The sequence below is a fragment of the Grammomys surdaster genome, unplaced genomic scaffold (assembly GCF_004785775.1).
Source record: "Grammomys surdaster isolate TR1022 unplaced genomic scaffold, NIH_TR_1.0 251, whole genome shotgun sequence".
Taxonomy (NCBI): Eukaryota; Metazoa; Chordata; class Mammalia; order Rodentia; family Muridae; genus Grammomys; species Grammomys surdaster.
In genome coordinates, this window is record NW_021604692.1 from 394,158 (window position 1) to 406,117 (window position 11,960).

The 11,960-nt window shown below is 45.7% G+C and overlaps 1 protein-coding gene across 1 annotated transcript; it reads right to left on the minus strand.

Annotated features, from left to right (window-relative positions):
* Nucleotides 1–2,483: 2,483 nt before the first annotated feature.
* Vsx1 (visual system homeobox 1) lies at nt 2,484–11,492 on the minus strand. The gene is made up of 6 exons (XM_028774895.1): nt 11,262–11,492; nt 8,103–8,595; nt 6,611–6,689; nt 6,228–6,351; nt 5,067–5,244; nt 2,484–3,903 (listed from the first exon to the last, which is right to left on the minus strand). The coding sequence occupies exons 1-6, from the start codon at nt 11,310–11,312 to the stop codon at nt 3,698–3,700; spliced, it is 1,131 nt and encodes a 376-aa protein (XP_028630728.1). The 5' UTR covers nt 11,313–11,492; the 3' UTR covers nt 2,484–3,697.
* Nucleotides 11,493–11,960: the final 468 nt, after the last annotated feature.

The window sequence follows — 11,960 nt, forward strand, 5'->3', positions numbered from 1 at the left end:
GGTTTCAAATGATGTTTCTAGGAGCTGGGAAATTAATTTACTGAGTACTTTCCTTCTGTGGGTACCTATGTGCATGTGTGGTGTGAGTTAGTGTCTATGTGTGTTCACATGTGTTGGGGTGTACCTGTAAGGGGAGGTTCCCATGCACGTAAGTATTTATGTGTATGTATAGACCTTAAATTAATGTTGGGCATCTCTCTCTATTGTTCTCCACTTATTTATTGAGGCAAAGCCTGACACTGAAGGTACAGCCCACCAATTGTGGCTACTCTAACAAGCCAGCTTGCCCCGGGGATCCCCCATTTCTGCTTCCTGAGTAGTGGATTACAGGCAGATCACCATGTTTATTTATCGTTTACATGGATTCTGGAGATCCAAACCCCAGACCTCATGCTTGGAGGGCAAACATTTTATCTATTCAGCAGTTTCCTCAGCTCCTGTTCAGTGTTTTCAATATCTGTCAATATAACCTTATTTTATAGTTTGAGATGCTAATAAATATATAAGTAATTGCCTTCATAACATTAAAATACTTTAGCATTGCCAGATTATGTATAATATTAAAATACCTTTGTGTGCTTGGAGTCGACCTGCATGCAAAGAACATGTCTAATATTCTGTTGGGCTGTAAACGTTGATAATTATTTGTGAATTTCACATTCCATTTATGGAGTTACATAGAGCTGGGAGGTGTCGTGTTAACTTTTGGGGTTCAAGAATTAGGATGATGTTAGTGTTAAAAACCTTCCTACATTTTTTTTCTGTGTACAAGAGCAATTTATATACCATTAAAATGCTTTGTTTAGTTTTTAAGAATTTGCATGTGGCCTAACCATCGACCACAGTACAATGTTTCATGGATTCCTTGCTTGATGATCTTTAATAGTTTTTACTTTTGTTGATTTGGTGTTAGTAACGTGCACTTCCTCAGGAAATGTACCATTTGTAGATTTTTTCCCTAATAAAAGCCTTATGGGCTTGAATTTTGTTATTATTTTATTCTATGTATGAGGGTATTTGATCTCCTTATATGTCTGGACACTTCACATATTCCTAGTTACTACACAGCAGAAAGAGGGCATTGTATTCACTCACAACTGGAGTTACAGGGAGTTGTGAGCTTTCATGTGAGTGCTAAGAACTGAACCCAGGTGCCCTGCTAGAGCAGTGAGTGCTCTTAACTACCAGCTCCCCGGCCCATTTTTTGATTAATGAACATACAGGTCATTTTGGTTGTGAATAATGATTTTATTTTATTTGTTATATTTTAAAACAAGATCTCATGGCCAAGTCTTTAATCCCAGCACTTGAGAGGCAGAGGCAAGGCAGAGACCAGACTGGTACATAGTGAGTTCTAAGACAGCCAAAGCTATAAAGTAAGACCCCTGTCTTGGGGGAAAAAAATTCTCACACTGTAGCAAAGGCTAACCTAGAACTTGAAATCCTCCGGCCCCACCTCCCAAATACCACCACATTGAGCTATGGTGTTTTTCTTACATATTTAACATCGTTTTTGGGGGGGGAGGGGGAGAATCACAATGACACATAATTGTGGTCCAGCTACTGAGGAGTTTGAGGCAGAGGGATCTCTGTTCAGGCAACCTAGCAAAAGTCTGTGTCAAGGGTAAAAGAAAAATATTTATACATATATACATGTATGCATGTATACAAATATATGGTTTTCCTCTTTTCTCCCACCATTTTTTCCATTATTTATTAACTTTACCTCCTGATGGAAGCTTCTCCTCCCTCTCCCCCAGATCCTCCCCTCCCCACATCCACCCCCTTACACTTCTCCTCAGAAAAGGGGAAACCTCACTTGGATATTAACCAGCCTTAGTGCATCAAGTTGCAGTGAGACTAGGTGCAGTTAGGGGAGAGGGATGCAAAGGCAGTCAATGCAGTCAGAGACAGCCCCTGTCCCACTTTAGAAGTCCCACATGAAGACCCAGCTGCACAACTGTTACATATGTCTCACACCATTTTTGATATCTCCCTTTTCTTTGTAATATTTCAGAGACTTTTGTCTATTGTGCATATGTTTATTCAGAACCAGTTGTTGAACGGTATTTATTTCATTTTCAGTGTACTTTAAACATCTTTATTTCTACTTGTATCTTCCCCCCAAGGGCTTCTCACTTAGCAACATTTCACCAACATCTCACAGAGTTAATACTTCACTAATATACAGTGTAACACATGGGACTACATAGGATAAAAATAGACTAAAGGAAGAGACTGGGGGTGGAGGTGGGGGCAGCCCAACCCGACCGGTTCCTGAGATAATCTGCAGAGGAAACTACCCAAAATGGACAACGCTTCTTCAGACTCTGAACTCCAAAACCTAACTCAGCCAGGGCTACTGCCCCACAGTACACTACACAGACCCTGGGCTAAGTCCTGCAGCCTGGAAGACAACCTGCTCTGCGTGTTTCCAGACTAAAAAGGGACGTGAGGGGAGAGCCTATCGAGGGGTCAGTAAGTAGCTTTGAGTGTCAGACACACCATACATTTATTTTTAAATAATAAAAAAATGGCAAAGGAAATACAGGAAAGAAAACATTCGTGAATCCAAGTCACTAAAGTGCTTTCAAACATAAACTCAAAAAGACCAAGAAGTTGGGTCTGACCTTCAGACAGTCTCCAGATATTAACAATTGCTTAAACATGGCTCCAGGTGATTTCAAAGGAGGAGGGGCATATGGCTTTCTTTGCTATTTATACATTGAGTATTCAAGGCCTATCAAGTAACTGAGAACACAAAATTACCACCTACCACAAAGACTGGTCCTAGACCCATCTCAAGGAATGGTAATATAGCATTCATTCATTCATTCATTCATTCATTCATTTGTCTGTTTAGAAGCTTCTCCTAGGAATGTATAACAATTACATTCACACCTGTAATGCAGCACTGGAGAGGCTGAGGCAGGAGATTATGAAAATGAGGCTAGCCTGGGTCTGCACAGCAAGACCCTGTTTCAACAAAATCAAACCAAATATTCTAACTTAGAGTGAGGAGGTCAGGCTAGCTTTCTTTTCTTTTTCTTTTTTTTTTTTTTCCATTTCAGTGACTTTTAATTTTAAGTAACCTCTTGGATTCAAACATGTAACCCCTTCCAGGCTAGCTTTCTTAATGATTGAACCACATCTTAAATACTGCCGGGTAGTAATAATCTCATCATCACTGGGATGCTCTTGAACGTCTTGATCTCTTGTCTCCACCCCGAGTGCTGGGATTACAGGTGTGTGCGATCTGGTTTATGTGTATTAAATCCAGGTCTTCGTGTGTACTGTTAACTGAGCTACGCCATACCCTAGCTCTAAAATTATCTTTGAACTTCAAATCTTCCATGTTCAAATTCTACAAAGGAAAAACAAAATTTTAGACCAAATTGACTGGCTTGGGAGGTTATGTGAATGTTCTCTACTCTAGAATTAAATGGAACTTTCCCTAAGTCATTATTTATTCAACATTGTAGTGTTGCCCTCTATCCAGACGTTTCAGGAAGAAAACCAAACTGAAGGTGTTTGCCTTGGACCTGTCTCCTGAAAAATACTTGTGAGAAGTATGCATATTTCCAGCTTTTGGGGGGGCAATCTGTCAGTCTCATGAGGCTCCCACCTGTCGGGGCTGGAGCACCTGCAGCCCCGGGGCGTGGGAACATCCCTGAGTACTGGACCCTGGAGGCATTTTCTAAGACCCTGGCCTGGAAGAGCTGGACAGGTCAATGGCCATATCTTCCAAGCTCCCCTCAGGGTCCAGGCTTGTTTTGTCTGGTCCCCTCTCAGGTCCATTCGGATCCTTATTAGCACCTTTTTTGAGATGGTCAAACTCCCAGAGTCCTGCCAATTTGTCTTCACTTTCTGGTTTCCTCATTCCTGTAGACTTTTTATGCATCCCTGGAAAACAAAAAGGAAAAACAACAATAAAAATTTTGTTTTGTTTTGTTTTGAGACAGGGTGCTTTGATGTAGTCCTGGATTTTGCCATGTACACCAGGCTGACATCATATGCACTCGATCTGCTTGCCTCTGTCTCCTGATTACTGGGACAGATAAAAGGCATGTGCCATCACACCAGGCTCAAAAATATTTTTAAACTCAGCAATTGAGTACATTCCTTCCTTATCACTGTTCTCTCAGTCTGTCTAAAATGTTCTTTCTCAGTGTTCCTCTGGAGCCTAGAGGAGAGCAACCAGGTGCTAACTCCCAGCATTAAGGTTTCAAAAGTTCTATTTGTCAGCTATCACTCCTGCAAAATGTTTTGTAGGGTGACGTGTCATCTAAACAACAATTCCTGTTTGGCACTTGCTTGTATATGACTGAGGTCCTCAGGATGCCAGAAAGTGCCCCTATTTGTGTGATTTCAGAAGAGTGGGCTTGGTTCTCTACCCACCCTGACTTCTGTCTAATCTCTTTAGTCCTTAGTCATAGTCCAAGCTATATTAACCATGCTATCTCTGGTTCTCAGCCCAGCACCGGGCAGAAAAACTGTTTGTTGAACTTTCCCAGCCTAAAATCTCACTAGGATCCACCTAACTAATTTACTGATAGTAATTATCTTGTGACCCATGCTTGCAAACTCTGAACCCAAACAGCACAGAAAGGGGTAAGAGCCCAGAAAGGGCTTGATCTCTTCAATAGAAACACTCCAGGGCATGTTTGTTAAATCAGGACCAGGATCTGACCTACCTACTGCTTCAGCAGTGCAGACAGAATAGAATAATCTAGATTCTCCCTGCTCTGCATGGCCCTGTTAACCCTGCACACTAAGCCGAATACCTTCTACACTTTCTAGTAGGATTCGCCACTTTGATAATACGTATCAAAAACAATGCAAGTATATCTGTCCACTTATACATTTTGAATACATGTTTACAAATGTGAATAGCCTAAAGGGATTTTCCCACACATTGCCTCCACACTTTCAACAGAAAATTAAGGCTCAGAATTAACAAAAACTTAAGAGTTCAGAGTGGGCTTAAACCTGAGACCTCTTTGCTCTTCATATCCGTGGTGAGAACACGGCTCACACCCCTGGTCTTGCTCTCAGCCACCTCTTACCCAGAAGCCAGGGTGCACAGGAGCCCTGCAGGCTATCTGCAGAGTTGAGCACGGAGTCCGGCAGTGGAATGCAGTGACGCACCATGGCTCCGTAGAGCCCATACTCAGCCATAACACTGCTGCCGCCCCAGCGCTTCTCTCGCTTACGCCACTTGGCCCTCCGGTTCTGGAACCAGACCTGGTTAGAGGCAGATGGGAGACAGAGGGGCTCAAGGAGAGACACTATGGAAAGGAATGCCTACAGAAGCTCATGCGTTCCTGGACTCTGAGTCTATAAGGGACCATTCCTCACCCCTCGGCCTGCAGGCCAGTGTGGCAGCAGCCCTCCAAACCCACAAGGACTCAGCATTATGGACATAAGGTTGGAGCTACTTCCTTTGAAGTTTTCTAAGGCGTTAGGAAGCAAAAACAAAGAACGAAAAGGACCCTTTACTGCAGTGTGTAAAGGGGCTGCCTACAGTGTTTCCTGGTTTTTCTGTTTAGAAAGTTCACAGGGTCGAAAGCCCCTTCAAATCTTAGATTGACTGATTGCTGCTCTTACATTTATAGAAAAGTACGTTAATTTAAACAATACGGCAAAATATCCTGAAGCTTAGAGCAGTGAATCATTGGCAATTCTTCCAAAGAGTGTATCTTTCCCTGGATCCATATGACACAGACAGCACAGTGTGACTTGGGCTATATATGGTGATGACTTTAAGAACTGAAGATGAGAGATAAACATGTTTACTAAGATAGCTTCAAGTGGTTTCTAGCATAACATCCAATTGTGTGATTTTTTTAAGATATCATTTTCATTGTGACATTTTTATTAATTTTGTGATCATTAGTGTAGAAGTTGGTGTGCTTCTGCCACATATGTCAGAGAAGAATTAGTGCTCTCCTACCAAGTGAGTACCAGCGATCCAACTTAGGTCTAAGTGTTGGTGGCAGGGCCATCTTGATGGCCCACAATTGTGTAATATCTGAGGGCAGGTTGAAGATGACAGAAGGATAAAAGGCATGAAGTCTACAGAGAGCATTTTAGTGCCTCTAACTAGGTCACTCTCAGTTCTCAAATGACGAGGACCACACTGAGCTGGTCTGAGTGGCTGTGGGTTGCTCACTGTGTGAATGGCAGGTTCTGTGCAGGGTCTTTGAGAAAGGAAGGCCACCAGACACCTGTATTCGGTCTTCCGGGAGCTCTGTTTTCGCAGCCAGCATTTCCCGAGCATACACATCAGGGTAGTGGGCCTCGCCAAACGCCTTCTCCAGTTCTTCAAGTTGATGAGCAGTGAAAACTGTCCTGTAGAGAGGCAGAAACACACGTGAAATATGCCAGAGAGATAAAACCCATTTACAAATGCACAAAATCATGCCTTTAAAACTGTACAGATTTCCCTGTAGCCTCCTGAGAATTGCAGGAAATGGATATGTATGGTTGTCACTCCCCACCAGTAGTAGACTGCTGAGCCTTCTATACATTCTCAGATGCTGTCCTCATAGACAATAGGGGTGTGTCTATCTGAGGAAACACAGGCAGAGAAGACAGCCTGGACCCATACCTGTGTCTCCGCTTCTTCCTCTTGCCCAGAGTAAGGGACATCTTTGGGTCACTCTTTTCTTCAGATGGACTGTCCCCATCTGTTGGCACAAGAAGATGACTTTCTGAAAATTTGAAATTTTTGCTACATTTTGGGCATTTTAATGTGAAGGTTAATGCTGTGTTTATCAAGAATGTACTTAGTAGCAAGCAGGAGCTAGACTTAGGCCCCTAAACAATACCATTTAACTGTGAGGTTATCTACCCATATTCAACATACCGAAAGATCTCAGGATAAGGAAAGCTAAAAGCTAAACTATTATCAGATTCGTTGTTTGAAAGTAGAATTGCCCACAAATTTTTTTTAAATGAGTAAAGACAAAAGTAACGAGATAACACTAATTTTGTTTCTATACCAATGATATCACCATAAAATGGCACATTAATATCCCCTAAAGTAAAATAGTTTCATATTGATTCATGGAAATGGAAATATCTGCATATATTGGATTTACAATCTAGCTTTAAATTAATGTCAACTGTTTCTTGTTTTTCTTTTAAAGTGACAGAATTTCTCACCAGTCACATGATGCTGTTTCTGCAGGAAATGCCCTCCCGGAATAAATTTTACTTGCATTTTACCTTTTTTTTTTTAAATCAATATTCGGAGAAGAAAGAAGCCACCCTATGAAGATATCTTTTTCGGTTTTAATGGCACAACAGAGAGGCAGTCGATTCCCTGCTGAGAGTCCCGGCAGACCCTGGCTAGTTCGTCTGTGCTTTACAGGGTCCATCCACTCTGCTAGCCTAGCCCTGTATTCTTCGGGACAGTTTCGCTGGGTCCGCGGTTTTGTTTGTTTTTGTTTTTGTTTGTTTGTTTGTTTGTTTGGTTTTGCATAATTCTCTCCCCTCGAGCTCGCATTCCTAGGCTTTTAGTTTTTTGCCCCATGGAAAGAATGTTTTTGCTTTCTTCTCTTTCCCCACAGTACGCCAAGATTCTCTCCTCCCCGAGAAAAATAGGTAGACTCCTAACCTACCTAACTACATCAGAGTGAACGGATGGCTTCTCTCACCCGCTGGTATTTGGGTAGAAGGCAACAAAGAGAGAAAGAGCAGCTAGAGACTCAGAACTTCCTTCTCAGCACCAGGAGAGCACAAGAGTTCAACTTACCACCCAACCCTCTTAAACTATCAGTCAGCTCTGTCGACGACTCTGCCTTAGGGATACAGACACCAGTCCTCCCGATTATTCGCCACCCAAAAACTGGTACTAAGTGCTGAGAGAAAGGGGTCCGCGGGTCTGGTCACAAGAGCCATCAGAACCCTTGGTGGCTGTCCCCACATGTGGGAATGGGGCTTGGGAGGTGAGGCTGCGGTTTGGAAACCGGCAGGAGGTACAGGGGTCTGTCGGGACAGCCGCCCGAGATCTAGGGTGTCTCAAAGGGTGACCAAGCGCAACCCAGGTGCTTCTGGACCTTTTGAGGATTGGCTGCAGGAAGCATTGACTAAATTACCAGACGTGGAGATGCTCTCGCTGCGCTGCTGGCTGCCGAGCGCAGGCGGTGGGTGGACTGGGGTCTGGGCGACAGCAGGCTCGGGTCCTGCAGGGGGCAGAAGCCGCAGATCGGCGAGGAGCAGGCAGCGCGCGCGAGCGGCGGCCGCGGAAGGGGGCTGTGCCCCGAAGCCGCAGAGGAGGCTCAGGCCCAGCGGGAGAGCCCCGCGAGCAGGGCAGGAGCCGCACAGTCCCGGCCCTGGTCCCGGCCCCCGCCCTATTGCCTCCGCTGAAGCTTCGCAGTTGGATCTTAGCACAGGCTCCGCCGGAGTCGGCAGGTCTGCCTCCAATCCCAGCAGGTCGTTGATGGCGAAGCTTCGAAGGCGAGGGCCTGTGGAAGGACAGCCTGGGACCAGGGCTCTACTCCTGGAGCGCCCATCCAAAAGTCCATCCCGTCCAGTCATGCTTCTCAGCCCTCCAGGCCAGGAGTGGGGAATTGAGTCCTTTCTGGTCACCTGTGCAGAGGAGGCTAGCTCAGGCGACCCCTTTTATGCTGGAGAAGCTGTCCCTGAGACCTAGACGGCCTGGAAGGCGCCAATCAGCAGGGAGCAGTCGCATCCAAGCTCCCACCAGCAAGGTTCAGACGCCATCAGCTCCCCTCCCCTGAGTTGTTGGCCTCTCAGCTGCTGGTCGTCCTAGTCACCTCTTTTCTCTCTCCAGCTGTCCCTTGCCCACCCCACCCCCATTCTCTGAAAGGAGAGAAAAAGTGAGCATCGAGGGTTGTGTTGTCTCCCCTCTCCGATGAAACCCACAAGCTCACATCCTTAAAGGGTCTCTCTTCTGGACACCCCGGCCTTCAAAAATCTCACACTCCTTAATTACCCTGTAAGATCTAGGGAGGGTTCCCAAGCACACCACCCCCGCCCCATCCTACTACCACCCAAACCACACCGGCCAGTGTCTTCAACTCCAGCACCCAGTCTGAAAATCCCTGAAGAAAAGTTGACAATTTGTATTTAACCTACTGCCGGCGGCCACTCTCCCTCCTGCCAAAAACCCCTCCCTCGCTAAATCTTTAAGGGCTAGACAGTAGAGTGTAATACAGTCCCAAATTTGCTTGGTGCTGCGAAGGGGCAGGGAAAAGGAGGAGAGGCAGAAGTGGACTAGGAGGACTGGACAGGTTTAATAAAAATATACACAGTCCAGTGAAAAATTAACTTCCTGTAAGCAGTGGCTATTGTTTTAGTATAACGGTGTACCGTATTTTATTCAGCGATCCTAAATGAGGTCGGGGACGTGGAATAAACAGGGCCATCTACTGGGACTGCTCACTGAGACTAACAAATTACTGTTCGGATTTATGATTAGTCAAAGACAACCTGATTGGCACGTAGAAATTTCATATTTGTTGAAATTGGAGCTAATAAAACACGTAGGTGGGGGCTGGAGAAATGGCTCAACGGTTAAAAGCACTGACCACTCTTGCAGGGGACCCACAGGGCAGCTCACAACTGTCTGTAACTCCAGTGCCAGGGCATCTGGAACCCTCACACAGACATGGGTAAAAGCAAAAAAATAAAAAATAAAAAATAAAAATCATTGCATATAGACAAACAAACGACCATGGGCAAGCCCTTTTGTCTCAGCCTCCAGCCCAGGCGCCCACCCTCTCTTGGGGCCCTGCTCTCTTGTGTTTCGGGCAGACAGCAGAGCCGCAACTTTAGGGGGCCTACGGAGATATGGCTGGGCTTCCTCTACCTGGAGTCAGAGCCCTGCACAGTGCTTCTCCCTTGCTGTCTTCCCTGTTTGAGGGCGCCACCACTAAGCCAGAGGATTAAACAAGAGGCTCTAAGGAAGACAATAACAAGGGGCTGCGCATTAACTTTCCATTATTAAAAGAAGACCCAAATCTCCCCTCCAAGCTGTTCTCCGGATTAGCAAACCAGTAACTTTCCTTCAGGATAATTGTCTGTTGAGTCCCTTGCTAGAGGGGTGGATGGGTGGGGAGAAATCCTTTTTCAGCTCTGCTAGGAATGTTGCTCAAAATTCACCTCTAGATTTAGGAGAAGATGTTAGAGATATAGAGACTTGCCAATTAGCAGCTGTGAGCCTTCATAAATCCGAATTTTGGCATGCAGCTAAGAAAGATACCAGTGCAATCTTTTGTAGCCTGTAGCCTGAGTAGGTGACTCAACCGGGGTTCACCTCAAATAGAAGAGGCTGCAGAGACCTTGCCACAGGCCTGCAGCCAAGGTCCAGATCTTAAAGCTTCCGTCTCCTAGATTCTACCTCAGGAGGTGGAAGGTCACCCAGATGACAGACTCCCACATCCCAAGTAGATGCTAGAGATACAAAGCAAAAGGTTGGGAAAGGGAAGGACAGCCTACCTCATCTGCTGGGGTCAGCCCAGAGCAGACGTTTGCAACTCCCTGAGGAAGATCTTACCAAATAAACCCATTTTTGCTAATGAAAGGTTACTCAAACAAATAAACTTGTCTCATGGAACAAGGGAAGAGAAACGAGGACAGTAAGGCAGAGCCTGGCTGAGGAAGGAGCTGGGTGAGGGCTCTGAGGGTTTAAGGGCTCCTGCTGTTTCTGAACAGAGGCACCCACTGCTGCCTGCTGCCCAACTGGCAGGATGGTGGGGCCCTGCAGGGGGCCTGATAGGAGGGCTGGATCTTTGGGCACCTTTCTGCCAAAGGAAAGTGATATCAAATAATTCTCTCATGGGGCCTTTGAGATGGCTCAGAAGGTAAATGTATTTGCCTCTAAGCCTGACTACCCAAGGAGTCCTGAACTCACATAGTAGAAGAGAACTTATTACCCCCCCCACTCCCCATTCCATAAGCGAACACCCTGGCATGAACAAGTCCCTGAAACACACAAAATAAGTAAGAGGTGTTTGTATTGGGGGATACTGATTGGCTGTCATGGTCCTCTTCCTACTAAGGAACACTGTGCCTGCCACTGCACCCCCACTGCTGTCGAAAGTTCAATACTGGCACCAAGAAATAGAGACCCAGCAGCAAGAGATGGGGACGGTGCTTCACTCAGTGTCCTTGAACACTTCTATAGTTTAAGAGACAGGGGCACTAGAGACAGATCTGCCACTGAACCCACCCATGCTGTATGTCTCCCCACCCCCAGGAAGATAAAGCTGGGCTGGGAAGTTTGCACCTACCTTGGTGCTTTCGCAGCCTGGTATGGACTCCTCTTGGCTTCTTCTCACCATGGGCTGATCTGCTGCCTCTGCCACTCCCCTTGGGACCCTAAATCCATTAAGGAGTCCAGATCTGTCTTCATCATCCAGGATTATCTGGGATTTAACTAATCAAAGTTTTCCCTCTCATTATTTTCAGGGAGGTTTTCCAGACCCTCTCTGTTGCCAACTGCAAGTGTGGCAAGCCACTGCTTCTCCAGTTTGCCCGGTTTAGGTGCGTAGCAGCCTCTCACAGAACCAAGCTGGGGTTTTCCTAACTAGGGCTGGTCCACAGACACTGCTCTCTGTCTTTCAGAACCGCTGCTGGCCTGGCTGCTATTCAAAGTCTCAGATATAACAGAAGTGGGATAGCGCGTGGGGTGCTCATATTTGCTTCTCTGCTCCTGATGAAATGTTGTTAAAAGCGAGCATATTGGCTCATGTCTGTAATTCTCATGCTTGGAATGCTGAGACAGGAAAATCACCACCCACTGGAAGCCAACAGGTCACCTGTGCTACAGAGTAAAAACCTAAATCAAAAAAACAAAAACCAATCAAACAACAACAACAAAAAAGTTGTAGGAAAGCTGTTTTTCCTGTCCCTTTCCTTGGTCAGTCTGCCTGCCCTGCTCTTAGCGCCCCCATCCCCACCCCCTGCCCCTCAGCTTCATATCTTTTTCC